The 21,255-nt window shown below is 36.3% G+C and overlaps 1 protein-coding gene across 3 annotated transcripts in view; it reads right to left on the bottom strand.

Moving 5' to 3' along the window:
- tafa5a (TAFA chemokine like family member 5a) overlaps positions 1 to 21,255 on the bottom strand; it is a 212,862-nt gene that overhangs the window by 94,042 nt on the left and 97,565 nt on the right. For all 3 annotated transcript variants that reach the window (XR_005279758.1, XR_005279759.1, XM_038274570.1), the window contains exon 2: positions 10,361 to 10,510. Coding sequence is in view for 1 of the 3 variants with exons in the window: in XM_038274570.1 (XP_038130498.1) it covers positions 10,361 to 10,510 (150 nt within the window). In the remaining 2 variants the exon portion in view is untranslated. The remainder of the gene's footprint in view (positions 1 to 10,360; positions 10,511 to 21,255) is intronic.

The raw sequence follows: 21,255 nt of genomic DNA, 5'->3' as shown, positions 1-21,255 counted from the left end.
ACAGCAGCCTCTGGGCGCGTCTCCTCCTCTTCACCGCGGTGGCTGGCAGGTGTTTTTTCATCTAAATAATCTAAATCTTGCAGCTATATTTGCTGTGATCAGTGGGAATAAAGTAGTTTAAATATGTTTTTAAGTGAGAAAGTCCACCTGAAAACTTAATAATTGCAGTCAGTTCATCCAGATTATCTATTTCTGTCGGAGGCGCTCAGACCCCACACATACCAGCGGTGCACCGACAGGAGAAATCCTTTCATCAGCAGCCTCTAGGCCGGGTCGCCTGGGGTTCACCACGGTGGCTGGCAGGTGTTTTTCATCTAAATAATTTAAACTGCAGGCACCAGGATACCGGCAATAAAAGCAAACATATTCCGTCGGCAGGTTTCAGGATTTTAAGTTAATTTAGGAGTAATCACAGCATTGTGTCATCTGCGATGTGTCTGTCTCACGGCCAGCTGCCAGGTTTGATTAATACTTTGTAATAAATACATGAATAAGTGAAAGCCCTTTGGGAAACTCCTCCTCCAACTCCCATTGTCATTGTGACACAGCACACACAAGTGAACACTGCACACCATGAAATTGCATTTATGCCTCACCCGTGCAAGGGGGCAGCCCTCAATGGCGCCCCAAGGGAGCAGTGTGGCGGGACGGTACCATGCTCAGGGTACCTCAGTCATGGAGGAGGATGGGGGAGAGCGCTGGTTAATTACTCCCCCCACCAACCTGGCGGGTCAGGAGTTGAACCGGTAACCTTTGGGATCCAATTCTGACACCCTAACCGCTCACCCACGACTGCCCAAAACACAAGCACAGTCATACTCAGTTTTGCCCCCGCTGTATTTTTTAATATGCAGTAGAGGTATTTAAAGGTAGTAGAGGACATGTACCTGTATATAAAAAACACGCCCTATAGTCCGGTGCGCCTTATGTGTGTGTTAAATACAGAAATGGGAAACATAACTGAGAGTGCGCCTTTTAGTCCGGTGCGCCTTATGGTCGTGAAAATACGGTAATAAAAAAGGTAATTTTAAGTATGTATTTGTAAGTCTATGTAATGCTCACATGTAAAGTCATTAACAAAATAACAATAATCAGTACATGCATGAACTTCAGTGATAGTAGGGATACATTTACTGTTCCATTTTTACAATAGTAATATCTTGGCCAACATTTCTGTGTCAGTGCCAAGATATATACATGCGGTGTCTAATAAAGGCCTTCATTAGTTTGAAAATCTATACATAGAACTAAACTACACTTTGGCAAGAATAATATCTGTTTGGCTATCTTTACCTTCAACAAGCACATGGAGAAAGCCCATCTAAAATGTCCCCTAAGTCTACTCCTGTATCTGTCGGCCCAGCAGCCTGCTGGAGTAGGTGACTCTATTTCTCTTTAATACACCCTCTTGGTCTCTTGCTCTTTTAATACGAATCAGGATCAGCTCTTTAGAAACTCATTGAGTACAGATGTAAAAAGGCTCGAGAGTATGAAATAGCAGTTACCAGAAAATGTACTTTTAGAAACAAGATTGCAATGCAGGCCAGGCAGCGGCATGTAAGATTCATTTGGAGAGAAAGCAGTGGACCACAGGAATGAGTGTCAATGTAACAGAAAGAATAGATGAAAGGAAGAAAAAAAAGGGTATACGACACAGAAAAAGAATGAGCATTTTATTCCACAGAGCTGGAGTTCTTTGGGGATTTCTTTTCTTTTTTTATCCTGAGCTAGTTCCCTTATCGTGTTGACGACTTATCTCCCATTTTCCCCTCCTCAAGGCAATAAACAGACACAAAGCACCTGGAGGATAGGAAATGCACAACAACAAAAGAGCCACTCTTCAGCACTCCCTCTGTTTTCATTATCAGGTGCGGTGTGAGACTTTTGATGGAGCTCCGGATTATCCTGCGTGCGCTGGATGACCGATGCGAACAGCATCTCAAGCATGAAGGTAACCGATCATGTCAGCCAAGGCAAAGCCACATTACAACTGCGAACGGACCTCAAGGACTCCAGTAGATTAAAACTGATTGAAATTCCATTTGTGGCATTTGATGACACACATCCCTGTCAGATCCCTTCTCCACCCCTAACACCTTCCCCCCAGCCTAAATATCCCAACTGTGAGCCGATTGTGCCGTCCAAATAAACAAATAAGATTGCATTTGTGGAGGCAAATGTCTCAATATTACATAGCAATAATATCAAGCTGTGGGATTTAGTAATATGAACCAAAACAAATAATGTTGTGTATTTGTGTGTCAACTTTAATGCATCAAAACTTACACACACAGATATCTGTGTATTCTTGCAGCACAATGCGAATTGAACGTGTTTATGTTTGAACTACCCGACAGAGGAACCAAAAGGCCCAAAAAAAGTTGCTTCACTCATTGCATTATTGCATCAAAGCAAGATACATAATTAATGTTACTATCATTAATGCTATTATTAACATAAGTAATAATACAAGTTATAAGGTGAAAGAAATAACTCTAGAGTCTTAAGATTGTGCACCTAATTATGGTTATAAAGCTATTTTAATTCAACCATAAATGAGCAAAATGTACAAAAAGCAGTGGGTAGCACTGCTGCCTTGCAGTTAGAAGGTTCTGGGTTCGATTCTTGGACCGGGTCTTTCTGCATAGAGTTTGAATGTTCTCCCTGAGCATGCGTGGGTTCTCTCTGGGTACCCTGGCTTCCTCCCATAGTCCAAAAACATGACTATTAGGTTAATTGTCTTCTCTTAATTCTCCTTAGGTGTGAGTGTGTGCGTGAATGGTTGTTTGTCCTGTTTGTCTCTGTGGTGCCCTGCGACCTGTCCAGGGTGTACCCCGCCTCTCGCCCGTAGACAGCTTGGGACCCCACTTGGGATTAAGCGTGTAAAGAAAATGGATGGATGGAAATGTAAAAAGCATGCAATGCAATTGAATATTAATATACATACATCTTATTTTTTTCAAACAAAAAAATCAAAAAATTTAAAAAACTAAACAAATGTATGCCATGATTTACCAACTTATACAGCTCTCTTATGTTCTAGAACCTAAAGTATTTCTTGTGTTCATTAGTTGTTTAGTTTTTGAATTTGCAAGTGTTCTAAATAAGGGTGGGCAGATTGATCAAAATTGATAATGTCAATACTCACTTGTTATCGGTAACTGATACAATGGTAGTTAGAGCGACACTTTAGTTTATATTCACTCTTTTATGCACTACTGCTGTATTTTCAGAAAAGGCAACAACTATATAGCCTCTGTTTCTGTGTGAACTAGGAGGATTCACATCCATCTACTGTAGTGATTCTATTTGTTAATCTAATAAAATAACCACATTTAATCTTTATACAAATGCTCAAGAAATATAAATCCATAAAAAATGGAAACATAATTTGGACCCTAAATTTAACAAAGTACTGATATTGGTATTTTTATGAATATCGGCGATACTTGCCCTGTATTTACTTGGTATTGGATCTATAGCTCAATATGCAGTATTGCACACCTAATCTACTAAACTTGACTTGTTTCTTTTTCTACCATGATGTAGATTTGTTGTTGTGCTCTGAATTGTCATTTAACTAAACATAAGATATTAGATGATGATTTCATATATGTTGTGCATAGGAGAATTTGGGCACACGTCACTACGAGGTGTCTATGTCCTGTTTCTGTAATACAACTCAAATCATATTACCATATGCATATTGTTAGATGAAGGTCACACATCTGTACTTTTTTTCATGATTTCTATGTATGTACCAGTAGTCTTATCTGTGGGGAAATTTTTTCAATATAAATATGCGTGAGATGAGATCCATCCGAGCGACCATCTTCTTAATCCTGATAGAGAAATACGCTTGTGCTTGCTCTTGCACGCGTTTAATAGGCGTTTCTTCTCGGGAGTGGGTACAGGGTTGTGCAGGTCCTTTTTTTTCTTCCTTTTTTTTAAGTGGAGCGAGGGGGTCCTTTCAAAAATTTGCGAGAATCCTCTACTATACCTTTAAACGCTATATTTAGATAAAATACTTATGTGCTAGGGTAATAATACTAAAGACAAGTATTGCTTCCATATTTTTAAATTTCTGCTTTTTTTAAGGATTATTCCACAGACAACCTCAAAATACAGGTGCTGGTCATAAAATTAGAATATCATGAAAAAGTAGATTGATTTCAGTAATTCCATTTAAAAAGTGAAACTTGTATATTATATTCATACATTACATACAAACTCATATATTTCAGATGTTTATTTTGTTTAATTTTGATGATTACAAATGACAACAAATGAAAATCTCAAATTCATCATATCAGAAAATTAGAATATTGTGAAAAGGTTCAAAATTGATGGCCCCTGGTGCCACACTCTAATCAGCTAATTAACTCAAACCACCTGCAAAAGCCTTTAAATGGTCTTTCAGTCTAGTTCTATAGGCTACACAATCATGGGGAAGACTGCTGACTTGACAGTTGTCCAAAAGACGACCATCGACACCTTGCACAAGGAGGGCAAGACACAAAAGGTCATCGCTAAAGAGGCTGGCTGTTCACAGAGCTCAGTGTCCAAGCACATTAATAGAGAGGCGAAGGGAAGGAAAAGATATGGTCGAAAAAAGTGTACAAGCAAGAGAGATAACCGCACCCTGGAGAGGATTGTGAAACAAAACCCATTCAAAAATGTGGGGGAGATTCACAAAGAGTGGACTGCAGCTGGAGTGAGTGCTTCAAGAACCACCACACACAGACGTATGAAAGACATGGGTTTCTGCTGTCGCATTCCTTGTGTCAAGCCACTCTTGAACCACAGACAGCGTCAGAAGCGTCTTGCCTGGGCTAAAGAGAAACAGGACTGGACTGCTGGTGAGTGGTCCAAAGTCATGTTCTCTGATGAAAGTAAATTTTGCATTTCCTTTGGAAATCAAGATCCCAGAGTCTGGAGGAAAAGAAGAGAGGCACTTCATCCACGTTGCTTGAAGTCCAGTGTAAAGTTTCCACAGTCAGTGATGGTTTGGGGTGCCATGTCATCTGCTGGTGTTGGTCCATTGTGTTTTCTGAGGTCCAGGGTCAACGCAGCCACATACCAGGAAGTTTTAGAGCACTTCATGCTTCCTGCAGCTGACCAACTTTTTGGAGATGCAGATTTCATTTTCCAACAGGACTTGGCACCTGCAAACAGTGCCAAAGCTACCAGTACCTGGTTGAAGGACCATGGTATCCCAGTACCATCCCCTTAATTGGCCAGCAAACTCTCCTGACCTTAACCCCATAGAAAATCTATGGGGTATTGTGAAGAAGAAGATGCAATACACCAGACCCAACAATTCAGAAGAGCTAAAAGCCACTATTAGAGCAACCTGGGCTATCATAACACCTGAGCAGTGCCACAGACTGATCGACTCCATGCCACGCCGCATTGCTGCAGTAATACAGGCCAAAGGAGGCCCAACTAAATACTGAGTGCTGTACATGCTCATACTTTTCATGTTCATACTTTTCAGTTGGCCAACATTTCTATAAATCCTTTGTTTTTATTGGTCTTCAGTAATATTCTAATTTTCTGATATGATGAATTTGAGATTTTCATTTGTTGTCATTTGTAATCATCAAAATTAAACAAAATAAACATCTGAAATATATGAGTTTGTATGTAATGTATGAATATAATATACAAGTTTCACTTTTTAAATGGAATTACTGAAATCAATCTACTTTTTCATGATATTCTAATTTTATGACCAGCACCTGTACTGTCAAAATGTGTTATATTAGGCTGCTTATTCTGCATTTATTTACACACCTATTTAAGTACCATCTGTGATTCTGAGTTTTTCAATTTAATACGACATAGTTTTAATGCCTTTAATGATTTGTCTGTTTTATCCAATATCCCATATGTCCATAATATTTCCAATAAATTATGCTGAATATTAAATATTTAATGTGTATCGATATCGAGCTACCTTTTTAGCAAACATCTGCATGGATGAGACCAGCCAAACTGCCCAAACTCCTTGCTGATTATCAGGTGATGTCAATGGCATCACCTCGTTGCTACTTTTCAGTAACTTTCATTTAGAGTTTTGTGTGATCCTAGGAGGTTCTTTAATGGGAGGATTAAAGTAGCTAAATATGATTTATCAGAATAATTATTATTTAAAATCATATTTCATCAAACAAATTCTGCTGTTACACAACTTTGCAAAATTGGATTTAGAATTTCCAGTGACAGACATTTTAAACTAATATGATTTGTTACTTTTGGGGATTTTTTTCTTATTGTGTTGTTTGGAAATGTTCTAGTATTAAAACTGCTAAACTTTCAAATCAACTCAAAACTGTGAAAACAAAAAAAACAAAACTCAATTTAAATGTCCAATTACTGCTCTCAGAATGAAATCGGAACAAACTCAAATTGGATTCTGCATCTCCTACGCTGCAAGTAAACATTTTGCATACAGAATATAACACACAGAAATGCCTCCTACTGAAATAAATTATATTCAAATAACTACAGTATTCACAATGAGATTATTTGTTGAATATTCTCCAGTACAAAGCATTGATTTATAACCTGCAATTAGCAATGCCGCTCTACAGTAATATAACCTGCAACAATGACCTCTGTCAGGAAACCACTTCTTAGTCAGAACAAATCACTTTAAAAATCCTCAAGATCATGTTTTTTACCTTTCAACCAATCCATGGGAAAGTTCTTAGCTGCAGCCATTTGTTTCTTTCACCTAGGGATACCTCATATATGCTGTAATCATTGATTAAAGCATTATCATACCGAAATGGTAAAGAATACATGTTAGTACTTTGATATGAACAAGATACTGTAGTATCAGGGCTGATGGTGAGAAAGGACTGAAGTAGCACCACGACACTGGCAGACACATGTTGAAAGGATTTTAATGAAAAAAAGATCAGTTTAAAAGACACTGAGGAAACTAGAGTTACAGCAGGGAAATATGAATATAGGACCAGACGGCCAGGGAACAAAATACTGACTTAAACACAACAGGGATTAACAGAAAAGAGGTGAATGCCATTAAAAAAACACTAGCAGGTGCAGATGGTGAAAATTATTACATGGTCATTTGAATGTATTCAGATTAGTGAAAAGACAAATTCACGGACAAAAACTGTTCCAATCAGAGTCACAACTGACAAGCACAGTTGAATAAAAGCAGAGAGCAGAAATCTAAAGCTGCTGCTCATTGGTGGTCTATCTTGGTAATAGAGGCATCTACTCTACCCTCACCTGAGCATATGACATCCCCTCTTACCCTGGGTAGAGGCCACATCTTGAGAAAGTGACAGATTATTCTGGAACCAGTCGGACTGTAGTGAAGATGTCGTGCAGTCTGGTTAAGGTTGTTTTTCTGATTTTTCTTTTTTAAAGTTTTTCTTTTTTAAATTTCTATGATAAGGCAAGATGACGTATCAAGAGTTAATCAATAGCAATTAAAATCAACCAAGCCCTCTTTCCTCAACCAAATCAACCAAGTGATCTTTCCTATTGTTGAATCTTAAATTAACTGTGATTTGTCATGTTTTTCGTTTGTAATTGAAAGTTCAGTCTCACAACCTGTCTGATAACACGCAGCAGGAAGAAATAATGATTTTAAAAAGCAGCACATTATGAAAACAATGTTATTGAGACCAATAATCTACGATGACTAAGACAGGTATTAGCTTTAGGAATACAATATAGAGTCAGGCTGGTTTGGCCGGATTTTTCAATTCAATTCAATTGAGTTTATTTCTATTGCACCAATTCACAACACATATCATCTGAAGCCACTTTACAGTTCACCAGATCATACAGTCAAATTGATTCAAAGTTATCTATCTAAGAAAAACCTGTTGATTGCATTGAATCATTGACTCGAATGCAATCCCTCACACTGAGCATGCTTGCAGCAACAGTGGAGAGGAAAAACTCCCTTTTTAACAGGAAGAAACATCCAGCAGAACCAGGCTCAGTGTGAGCGGCCATCTGCCGAGGCCGACTGGGGTTCAAGGAGACAGAAGCAGACATACAAAAAGCAGCTGTATCTCTGCTTCCCCTTATTGGATGAAATCTTTTTGGAAATGGTTTTCAGTATTAATCGAATGGCCTTTTTCTAAAATTAAAACTCATTGGAGGAGCTAAAACTTATAATTGTGATAACAAGCTAAAAGAGGGCCAATACTATTTAAAACTCTCCATATAAATTTATGCAAAGATCATGACTATGATTTTTTTTTTCCTTCTATATTTCTTTACGATTTCAATAATGCTAAAAAAAAAAGCATTTTTGAAATCAAAAAACAACTGCATTTGTTTCAGTACTATGAACATAAATGTACATTAGACTTACTTGAATAGCAACTTATTTTTTCTTTTTTTTTTTTTCCAATGTGGAGTTGTGGAGAAAACGGAAATAATAGATGCCCCCCACCCCCCGACAACATTACCCGATACCTGGTTGTGCAGTACCCGCCGGTTAGCCTGACGTAGTCCTACTCAATTCTAGTCAGAATATGAGTCTGATACTGCTCCATAGAGCTGTGATTATGGGGCAAGTTTCGAACGAACCAGGAAAAAAAATGCCTCTGCACTCAATTGGACAGACCTACAACCAATAAGAGCAACGGAGTGCGTGACGTATGTTAAGCGATGCATAGTTGTTGTCAACAAAAATCAAAGCGTGCAGTTGCACGCCTAGAATAAGAAGATGAGCCTTGATCGCGTTTCTCTGTTCCTCTTTTCAAATTAATTTGCTGTTGATATCTTCTAGAACAGACCTAATAGCAGAATCTACACACCTCAACTCTCCGGCGGCAGCCATTGTTGTTGTCACCCAAGCGCGCTTTGGTCACGTGGTTGATTACGTTACTGTTGATCATCTGTCCATCATCGTATAAAGCCCGCCCTGACAATTTGATTGGCCTGCCAGATATTGTGCTAGCATACTCGCGCTACTGTTGAGCAATGCCAGACCAAACTTCCCGACCTCAAACGTTGTGGGCGGGACTAAGTTCGGAATGGCACCCAGGCTACCCGCCGGTACCGATACAATACAGATACCATCTGTTTTAAATTGATTTGTGTGTATATATATATATAAAGAACTGCATACTACTTGGATGTAAAATTATTGCCATCATGGCTTTGTCAAGCTGCTGCCTACCTTTGTGAAGCAGGAAAAATACTAATATTAGTAGAACTTTTTATTGCCTACCTGGAATAGGTGACAATAGTTGAATCAACTTTTGGCTCTCAAAATGGTATCGGTGCCCTACTTTTCGGTACTCGCCGATACCAATACCACATATTTAGTGCAGTATTGGAGCCCTGCCCGATACTGGTATCAGTGCAACACTAGTTTTAGTTTAGGTAACGGTTATGAAAACATAATTCAATTCAATGCTTTACCAAATACGGAAGGCATTAGACAGTGTTTTATTGGTAGATAAGCAATGTACTTATTAAAGTTTCACACCTATAGAAATATGGGTCTACAAAAAATGCCTGTGAACGCCTGGACATTCATTTCTTATTCCCTTTTTATTTTATGTATTTGGTCCGAAGCATTTAAAGTACATAAATTCGAATGCCAACTGCAGTTCCAAAGAATCCATGGTATAAAATTCTTATCACATCATTTGTCCAGGTTGGACTCCAACATCAACATCTTTATATTGTTGCAAATGTAGCTAACAACTGATCACACAAACAGGGACATTGAAAAAAGCTTTTTGTAGCAGAAAGATTAAAATTACCTGGTTGTCTAGTTAAGATTAATTCTGGCTACCCAATTAAATAGTTAAAACAGGAATGACAGACACAACAAGGATGAAGAAAAAAATCCATCTGTGCTGAAACATTCTATTACAGTAATGGTGTTACTATTCAGGGGGAAAAAATAAGCCCATCTGTTAGGGTGGGATTTTAAAACTCCCCTGAAGCAGCTTTAGAAAGTGACTCAACTGTAAATAGATTTGGTGCAGGTCTTAGTAACATAAAGGAACTCCTATTGAGCCACTTTGCTTTATATCCTTGTAGGTTTATCAAACTAAACCTTCAGTAGAAAAGGGAAAAAAATGGATCAAACCTTAAGCAGCTGAGTTAAAACTGTTTGCACAGTTAAACATTTGGATACTGCTTCTTTTTACATGTAATCTCAATGTGCTTCAAAGCCAACATGTTTCTCTACTCCAGTCAAACATGCCTTGGGAGCAGCATGCTCATGTTTGAGTAATTTTCACTGAAGTGAAACTACACGCTGGATGGAACTACTCAAACACTAAGTGGGCCCTTAAAACAAAGCAAGCAAAGCCAGGATCTCCCCTCTCCACCCCCTCGCTCCTACCGTCCACACACGCGGGTCTGGCTCTTGTAGTTCCGGCGATCTGGCCCTTCTTACAGGCGCAGCGGGCCGTCTGCCTGGCGATGGTCCGTCGTGGTTGGCTGCTGTCCCTGTCCAACGTCACAATCTCACATGTCCCCGCTGCCAGCTGGCCTGTAAATGACATTGCAGCACAGCATGGGAGGTCAGAGAGATGCAATCATAAACAAGAGCAGATAAACTAGTCTTTCTACTCTGTAAAATCAAAAACTCTGATCCATGTGCATCCAGGAAGCCCTGGTATTGATGTCCGAATCTACAGCAGCTCAATCGGGCAGAAAATGTGATAGCTTCATAGAGTGCTAAACAGTATTATTGCTGTGGATTCTGAAACTCTACACAGCCCTGTTAAAATACAAGATTTTTGTAATGCAACAAATATGCAAAAAAATACACATTTTAGTCAAACATGTAATACTATTATTAACTGAAACACAGACTAATCCATAAGAGGAATGTCAAACATGTAAAAATAAAACCTCAGCAATAACTTGGTTGCATAAACCTGAAAACCAATAAACTCATACTGAGAGATATCAATGCCATAGGTTAGATTTCAACACCTGCCATCACTTTTAATAAATGTGACAAACTTCACAAAAATAGCAGTTTTCATTTCAATATTTCCTTGACTTTCGCTAATTTGCCTTTTTTTGCCAAAGCTCCATAAAACAGAGAAATTACACAGGATCAAAATCAGCTGTCTACAAAGGCATCAATTAGTGAGAGTACAAAAAAATTATGTAATACTTTGGCACACAGCACTTAGAACTGCATAGAATGTAGGACAACACTGAAAAACTGAAAAAAAAAGAAAGAAAAAGGTTCCGATACAGCATATGACTGTTTTTGCATAAAATCTGCAGAGTTTGGGAGAAATGTAGTTTTACCTGAAAGAATAAAACCAGATTATTTCAAGACAGCTAAAATCAAGGAAAGCTTGAGTTTAGCACATAACCCAAGCTGAAAATTCAAACAAAAACAGCTTAATTAGGGGGAAATTTAATGTAATACTCAAGCTAAATTTGATCAAATGTTCAGAGAACATTTCTAGAGAGATTTAGCCGAATCAAAGAAGACAGAATGATACATGAAATCACAAGGTCCACAGTCAAACAAAGTTAATGTTTTTCACCCCTTATTTTTTGTGCCTAAATAGAAATGAGTATTTTTAAAAGTAGCAAAAGTCTTTAGAAAATTTATCATGGTCTCATTTCTAAAGGCAAAAGCCCTTTTCTACGTTCTATGTTTATTAATCATAAATAACATCAGAAAATTATTTTTAATTTAAAAAAGGCAGTGTTGTCATTGAACATTCTGACAAATTTATTTTACTAAGTAAAAATAAAACGTTAGAACTGTAAATATGCAGTCATTTGTTTATGTTGCTATTTTATTTTTTTATGTATTTATTACTGTTTTTCAAGGCTGCACTTTAAAAAATGAAATTGTCTAGGCTGTTAAACAAAATCTCTTTTTGTAAACACTCGTGTATACAAAATGAAAAAATTAATCTGTCTAAGTCACATGAAAATAAAAGTGTATGGATATATATTTATATATATATATATATATATATATATATATATATATATATATATATATATATATATATATATATATATATATATATTATATATATATATATATATATATATATGCATGCCTTGGTTACCTGTAAATGATCTTTGGCACCAGGCAACTACTTTCATTGTATTTTTTTGATAACAAATGTCAACCTTTTTAAAAACACAAAGGGCATAACATCCTACTTTAAAAACCAAATCAAACATTTAAAACAACTACAAAGAAATTAGGTCATAAACATTTTTTGTACAGTGTAACAGATTCAAACTACTTGGACAGGTCAACATAGGACTTAACAGAGGAAAACTGCAGACTTGTAAAACACATTTGATGCTTCCCTTAGGAAAAAAAAGGTTTCTAATTCCAGCCACCTAAGTACAGCCTATAAGCTGCTTCTTATAATACTTCAACAACAATCAGTCCACCTATTTCCAGGTAATGTACCCATTACCTATGAAGAGAAACGCATGAATACTGATGAAGTTTGTAATTGCTGCCAAGCCCCACCATCTTGCCCAAATGCATTTTTCCATGTATTCAATCAAGCGACCTTTGACCTTGTAGCTGAGCCCTTGATGCTCACAAATTAACCTTTGTCTGTGTGTGGAGGCCCCTGGGTGCCATTCCAGGGAGGCTTATCAGGACCTAATTGTGATTGGCAAGAGGAAGGCAACTGTGATTAAATCTGGACTTTAGTCGCAGACACTTGGGTGTCTAGCTAAATGAACTGAGCAGTGAAGGGTCACTCCCAGGGTAATGGGGATCTATCAGGATTCATCCACACAGGTGCCTGTGCTGCTTGTGGCCACAGGCTAAGAACAGAGGTGGAATTTATTTCATAGTTTTGTGCCGTTTGATACGCTTAACTTGAATAATTACACAATTTTTTTCCTTTTTGTCTATACACCATATATTTACTTGCTTCCCAAACAAAAATATCAAACAAACAGAACTTTGGTTTCAGTGTCTGAGTTGTTGAACTCATTGGTCTTCATATTGATTTAAGATGAATACTGGTCAATTTACTCTTTTCGCATTTCCTGCATCTGGACCTGCTTTACAAACACACAGACATGCACAAACAAACAAAAAACAACTAATGAAAATAACAAACAAACAACAACAACAAAAAATACCCCAATCAGCTGTCTGTTTTGATTACATCAAAGGCAGCTGCATATTATAGCATATAATCTGGAAGGTGTGTGTTTTTTTTTTTCTTTTTTGCATTTCCAACTAAATAACAAAGAACCAACAAAAAAGACAAACAATAATCAATAAAGACATTGTTTATGTAGCAAATATAGGGAGAATGGGATAAAATAACATCATATTGTAAGTATCAATGTATAACTGTGTTTCTGGTAATTTTTTTATATTATTAGTAGCTGAAGCATATTTTCAAATTGACAAAAACAGATAGTTTTTGTAAAACAGGGTCAGCAAAGTGAAAATGTGTAATGTGCTGATTAATGGAACGTCTATCAATTCATATGTTATGTTTCGATCTTACATTTCAGATCATTTCAATTAACAGTAAGCTAAATGACTGAATTTTTTTTTCTTATAAAAGTTTTATAAAAGTTTTACTAAAAGCGCAGATTTGTTATGTTGAAGGGTGGCAAAGTGTGCCTAAAGCTTTTTCATTACACACACACAAATAAAACTTTTAAAAGCAATGACAAAATCAATCGCTCTTCAAAACAACACTGGCAATGAATACTACTGTACATACTTTAAATGGGGCTAAATCTGCTGTAAAATGTAGTAAACTACTATGCATCTTGATGAGTCGTATAATTCAATGCAGCTATGAATTAGACGTATATCTCTGATTGGTCTCCCAATGCTAAAAGAGGAATCAGAATAATTAGCATCTAAATCTCAGTGCATCTGACCCAAACCAACGCTACTTGTTCTGCCTCTCTCTGGATGTTATCCACTGCGACAAAACCGATAGACTGTTTGGATGTCTTATGTAATCTCACAGATCGTGTGGTGCTGATGCACCATGTGTGAAGTCAACAACCTCAAAGACTGATTAGTGCCCGCAATTCTCGCTTGTTCTGCTATCTTGAGTTGTTGGAGTTCATTACTAGACTGCATTTCTATCAAACACTGGCCAGACCTAAAAACTGTATTCCTTTATCTTTCATGTTGCTGCCCAGCCAGGCCTTTTTTATATGGAGATCATAATTAGACTAATTTCAAAACACATAACAAAGTCTAAAAGTTCAGTTCTGTCATATTTAAACAGTAATTTGGTTGTAAAACTAACAATAAATACTTAATATAAGAAAAATGTAAGCGTGCAACATATGTTATATTTTATTTTTTTTATGTTCAACTGATTTTATTTACATATATATACATATATATATCTATATATATATATATATATATATATATATATATATATATATATATATATATATATATATATACATGTTAGTAAAAAAAAACATGAATTTATGTGTTTTCTTGTGTTTATTGTATTATTGTGTTTATGTGTGGCATATAAAATGTAAAAAACAAAATTGTTAAAGGCTCAGCAAATTTCTACAGAGAGAAAGAATTTAACTAGTTTTCTTTAGAAATAAAACTATCTAGCAATACAGAGCTATGATTAGTATGTAAAAGAAAGTCTTCAGTTTATCTGCACACATTATATTATTAACTTTCCTGATTTTTTTTTTTTTTTTAAGAATAACTTTTTTAATTTATCAAAATGTGAACAATACTCTAGGAGACACTTTTATTCTACTCTAATCAATAAAATTCAGTATATTCATATATATTTACAACACATTTCACCTTAAGGCACTTTACAGAACCAATTCAATCAGATTACAGATTTAGATTGATAAAACTCTTTCTCTCTATAAGGAAAACCAGCTGATTGCATCAAGTCATTGACTTGCAGGACACGCTGCTCTTGGATAAGCATGTGGCTACAGTTGATATAAGCTTTCATTTTGATGTTGACTCAACAGCAATCCCTCACACCGAGCACGCATGCAGCTCTACAAAATAAAGGAATTCATTTTAGATGCAGTTGTGCTATTTTGCAGAATCCTCCATTTCGGTTGAATACTAAGTGTTCAATACTTTATATCTGAGAAGGGAGTTATAAATATTTAAGAAAGAGTTAAGAGGTAAGTGCACAACTGAGTGCAAGCACACGTGTCTACAATGTATTTCCTGGTTACTGCCTGTGTAAGAGATTCATGACTGGGTGGTCTTTCTATCCCGGTAATGTGATGATTGACTCGCTTCTTTTTAAATACAAACTGCTCCAAGCGTCCCCATGGCTCAGCCTCCGGAACAAACTGCAAAGGGTAACATGGATACTGGGAATGATATCATGAAAATTAAGACCTAACAAGAAAAAGGAAGTAAAAACCAGCAGTTTTTAATTGACTGCATAAAAATATTAACAAATAATGCTCCAAAAGCTACTTTTTGAACGGCTTTAATTCTCTTTAGATTCCTGCTAAATCAAAATTGTTTAGTGCTGTTCATTACCACTTTTATACATGAAAGTAGTAGGATGTCATCCAATTTATCCACAGTTATCCCATGAATAATTTGGATCGTGAAGACAGGGGGAAAAAAAGTAATCCTGCTTTCTGGAATGGCCTCATGAATCATGGGAAAAATCTACAACTGGCAGGAGTCCTCAAAGTAACCCAAAGCTTGTAGAAGCAGAGCTATGATTTATCATCACCCTTATCGTCTTCTGTTGTTGAGCAGTTGTCAGCTTGGCTGGCCAAATGGCTGATTAAAATGTATGTGTGGCCACCCTAGAGTGAAATGAGAGCCCTGACTGTGGCAGAAGATAGATTCATGTGGCAGAGCATATGGCATAATACAATGTTATATTATTGACATGCTCCTGTGCTTTATTATTTCTTCTGTTTCTCAATGCTTCTCTGGATCTGCAGTACATGAAATGTGGAAATTACCTGAGCTTTTTTTCTCCATGTGCTGCTTGTAATGTCTCGCTGAATGTCTAAACATTTGTTTTTTTCTAAATTATTTAACATATCTGACTTTGAATGCACCTTAAGACATCGAATTGCAGCCGTAGCTGCAATCTGAGTCCCCATCTGCTGATTAAAATGCTCGCACGTTTGTAAAATGTGCACTGCAGACTTGACAGAAAAGGTAAGTAGCATTTTATATGTATTTTGAAAATCCGCAGTGTGCTGGAGTCACGCTGCGGCTGCATGCTGAGCTAGATGAGAAGGAGCAATTTCCAAACTATTTCCAAGTGTCCTGCCAATTCTAGCACAAAAGGACTGAGTGACATGGAAATTACTGCAGTGTTTTTTAAAGAAGCAGTTTAATTGTTCTTTATTTTACAGTGATGGGAGCTTCCATGGGAGAAAAAAATAAATCTTGGGAATGGTTTTTGATTTTACTTTTAATAAATGTTAATATAACTTTAATCCAAACACATAATTTAAAGCGCATAGGGACATTGTGGTAATGTGTAACAACTAATTTCAGCAGAATCATTGATTGGACTAGTGCTTACAGAAAACCTCCTGTCATTTCTCATAAATCCATAATGACATTTTCAACTCACTATAAACATGAATTAAAGACCAGTGACATTACATGTCAAAGTTAATTCTTCTCAAGATAATAAATAATGAAAAAAAAAATGTTGAACCTGAATATTAGTCCTGAGTGAGAGCAGCACCTGCCTTAGAGTGTAAGAGGACCTAAAACAGTTGGACTTTTTTAAAATTATTCACAGATTTGTAAGGAAAGCTGTAGTCATGCATGTTTTTTCACTAGTTGAACATACAATGCTATTTCCTAGCTTAATCCAATCTTTAAGTATAATTAATAATTTGGGAAACCAACACTAATATGAAGAATATTCGCTATGTTTTAGTGTCTATAGCTGAAACTATTTACACCAAGATTTTTTTTTCGACTATAGTTTTAAAATTATTTGTTTACATGCTTCTAAGTAGTCTGTAGGAGTCCATAGGTCCTTAGAAGCATGTAAACAAATAATTTTATTTTCAATTTTATTATTGTATTTCTCTGAAATAGAATAGAATATAATAGAAATATCTTTTAATGTGCAATGGTGGTATAAAATATGAAAATGTAATATGAAAAGGATACTGTAGAGTACGCTAGATTACAACAGGAAGTATAAAAAAAAAAACTATAGTTATTACACCAGTAAAACTCAGAGAAGTGTGTGAAAAATATGCAAAGAAAAACAAAAAAAAACTAATTCAAAAACAACAGAGATATAAAAGCCTTTGAGTTTCTTATAAGCAGTGATGGTAATAAACAGCACATTTAGCATTTAGTAATCTTAATGGAGTGAAAAGAGCCACCCACACAGAGCATCAGCACTGACCAAGTGCTTTATATTGGCCTAAACATAACTAAATATATCTCAAATTATTCTCCTTGGGTCAAAATTTACACAGTGTTGCATTAACGGTTAATAAGAATACATTTGTTCTATCAGATTAACTGAAAATCTCCACCTAAACAAAACTGCTCTCAGTTCTGTTTCATGATCACCATCCAAAAAAGTTCATCCTTAAGCAGCTACAACAGAGATAATCATGCTGGAGGCTGAAAGAAGCATTAAATGTCATCTGCAAAATTATTTTACACTAAGGATAACAAGGATGCAGTCCTGCTTGTAAATATAAACACTCGACAAGCTCTTTAAGTTATCCCCTAAATATAACCCATCCAGTCAGGGTGCATGGTGGAGAAGCATTAATTTCTTAACCCAAGGTGGCCGATGTGCTAAGAAGGTCAGGATGTAAAGACAGAAAAGTAAGAGGGAATTGTGGGAAAAAAGGTTGTTATACCAATAAGCATGGTTGATTGAAAGGGATTTTGCACATTAACACACTTAGTGAAAAAACAGTGCAAAGTGTCCCATGCACCACTGAATGTTTCATTACCCTAAAAAAAAGAGTGATATATCAGTTATCCCACACTTCAGTGACACAAAAGTGGCAAGTATGACAATATGTTAGATAACATACCCTGTTGTTAGAAGATCATGTCAGATTTTAATAGCAGGCCATCATGTTATGGAAAAACCCTCCCTGATACAATCAAAAGGTGTGAAGAAAATGTCTGCTGATCAATTAATCATTAGGAAATTGACAAGATCAATAAATTTTAGATGATTACTTGATAACTTGGATCCTTATTCTGCACCTGAGCCACATGAAATCCCTCATAATGAAGAATAGGTTGAAAAGCTGGGTTATGGCGGGTTTTGCTCCCTTCCCATTGGCATAAAAAAAAGTTGGGAAGCTTTTTGGGAAATACATGAAGTCATGAGATGTTTGTTATATAGGGAATTTTTTTTATAAATATGCCACAGCCTCATGTTTTAACAGTTGAGCAGTAAAGATCAACTTGTTCAGGACTTTTTATACATCTTCACATATCAGCCATATCAATGTGCAAGGGATTGCAGCATGTGTATCTTTTATCTGTGAAGATTTAATAAAACCAAGCAACTGAAATTGCTATCCACGGTGTCCTTTAAGCACAATCCAATGGCTAAATTACTGTTTGCCAAAATATCACACAAATTGACTTGGGTATCACATGTGCAATATTGTTATTTTGGCCCAGGGAGAAGCCAAATTACTTGTGTACAATAGTAATGAGTGGTTTTAAGATAATGTAACCTACTGCAAACTTTGTATTTAAGGCATTCACTTTTTTACACATCAAAGTACATAGAATGGCTGCAGCACTCCTAACACAAATATTTTACCCACATGGTCCCCACTTAACCCAGAAACACAGCATGGCTGCTTGGCAGAGCTGAAAACAGGCTTCACATCTGTTCTGCCAGAGAGGACAGAGTTCCTATGCATGCGTGTGTTTGCACATGCCAAACTAAAACGCTGTATCGCTCCAGCATGCTACAGCTGTTGGAAAAGAGGGAAGAGTTGCCGGCGCCAAGTCTGCCAGTCAGAAATCCCATTTTGGATCCAAATGCTGTTTTAGTGGAACATAGATGTTGTCACTCTACCCTAGGGCCTTGCAGACTAGTTTTTAAATGAATCCTTTTAACACCTTTAATCAAAGGCTGGAGGAGCCAACAGTAAGGTATGACATAACAGGAAAAAGAGAGAAGCAGGCTGAAATTACAGTTTAAGGTAAGAGGTCAAGGGGATGATGTAAGGCTTGAAGGAATTCTACAAAATGACATCTACCGGTACTTGAGAGAAGGGTTATGGAAACAATGTAGGCAGTGCCTTATAGTGGTTCTCAATGAATTAGGATTCTGGACATGGACGATTACCTGAAGCAGTCTGGCAAATGAACAGTGTGTCCTTGATGTTTGAAAGTGTAACAAAAAAGTGATTATGGCAGGTGCGCTGCCTAACCTGTTTTCAGAAATTCCCTTGCATATTTTGAACAGAGGAAAGTCTGTTAACTGTGACAAACCAATTTCCTTGTGTAAAGGCCTGCATGACCCTTAGGTTACTTCATACAAACTTTCATTGCATATTTTCTTTAACCACAGATGCACCTGAATGCACCAACTGTGGAACAAAACAAGCTATTACTGGAATCAAGTCACCAGCTTATGTTTAATTACATTAAACACACAAAAAAACTACTAAATCTAATAGTTTTTAGTAATAGTTTAAAAAAAGCAGATTATTTACTTTTTTGTGTGTTAATTGCTTTGTTTTGGGCAATTACAAGGCATGGTTAGGTTTGTATATTTAAAAATACGTAGCAGCATTGAAAAATATGAAAGCTTGCCATAATATATAAACTTCATTGTAAAACAGTATTTCATGTCCAGTAAAAACCATGAAATGATTTTCATAAGTTTTCATTTGCAAGCAGTAAATACATCGGACTCATAACGGAGAGTAAGCGCAGCAAAGCAGCGAACGCACATATGTTTGAAAACTGAAATATACACCAGACAGTGAAGAGACACTAAAGAGCAATGGGTTCAGCAACAGGGCTCTGAGCAAAGGCAAGTTTTTATGACATGTAAATTAAAGTAAATTAAACAGTACTATTTTTGAAAGTTATGAACTTATAAGTAATATATGATCACCTAAAAATCAGCATCTTGACCAATCTCAATCATGTACCAACATCTGCTGGTTGGGTGTTATTACTGCAGGTGTTTGGTATTATCTCGTGAAAAAGCACCATGTAGAAGACGCACCTTGGCCTGAAGTGAACTGTGAAACCACATGTTGTGTTTCTGTTATTTTGTAGTCCAAACTGGAGCACATGCGTCTAAAATGACAAACTCATCCCAAATTAGGAACAGCGTCACGTATCTACGCATGTAATACGGCTGTTGAACAAACATATTATGAATCCGTTGTAAAGGAAAAGGTTTGATATGCATAGTGCACGCATGCCGCTTCGCTGTGTTAAGAGGAAACTGGGATAAGCATCTCAATGATGTAAAAAATAAACTCAGGAAAATTTGCAATACTATAAACATTAAAACTTAGGAGTAATTTCAGCAAATACATTGATTCTAGTTAACCTACAGTACTAGGTAGTAAAGGATAAACCTAAAGTACTACTGGTTATTATGAAAATTTAAGTGTAAGAAAAAAATATGTTTTTTAGTAGTTGTTTCAGATAGGTTACACAAAGGGAGAAATGCAGTATGTCAAGTATTTATTCTAAGTAATTTTGATGTTTATAGCTTACAGAGATTAACAATCTCAGTCGCAGTTTCTGTGAATATGAATGTGACAGAAGGTCAACAAGTAAGAAAAATACAATTATGTTTAAATCACTTACATAAGCAGCACTTTACTTTATTTGTTTTCTATATTGTGTTTAATTTTTTTTTTGCAGTACTGCTAAAAAGTTTATAATTGTTATCAGCAGCTGAGAAGTTGATGCAGCAAGAGAGGAGGAGAATGAAGGAAATACATTTAACATTTTAAAATGATATTAAAAAAATATTACTTTTGGGGCTAAGGCCTATTTAATGTATAGTGGCCTTTTTTGTCTATTAATGTTTAATAGGTAAGCTGCTTGTTTAGACAATCTTTATAAACTGATTTACAGTTTTTATTTCTTCAACTAAGAATGCTGAAATAACCTGCAAAAAAGTATGTCACTTTTAACTATTTATATGCAGTAGCTGTTATTAGCCAAAACCCATCACACATATAGCCTTCAAGTTATCAATACCCTGCCAATGCCACCATTACTCAGAGTAGGTTCTGGGGACAATTTTTCTTGAGAACTCAGGCCTC

The sequence above is a fragment of the Cyprinodon tularosa genome, unplaced genomic scaffold (assembly GCF_016077235.1).
Source record: "Cyprinodon tularosa strain WSP-4 unplaced genomic scaffold, ASM1607723v1 ctg92, whole genome shotgun sequence".
NCBI lineage: Eukaryota > Metazoa > Chordata > Actinopteri > Cyprinodontiformes > Cyprinodontidae > Cyprinodon > Cyprinodon tularosa.
The sequence above is the reverse complement of the archived record's forward strand: the minus strand, read 5'-3'. Positions and strand labels throughout refer to the sequence as shown.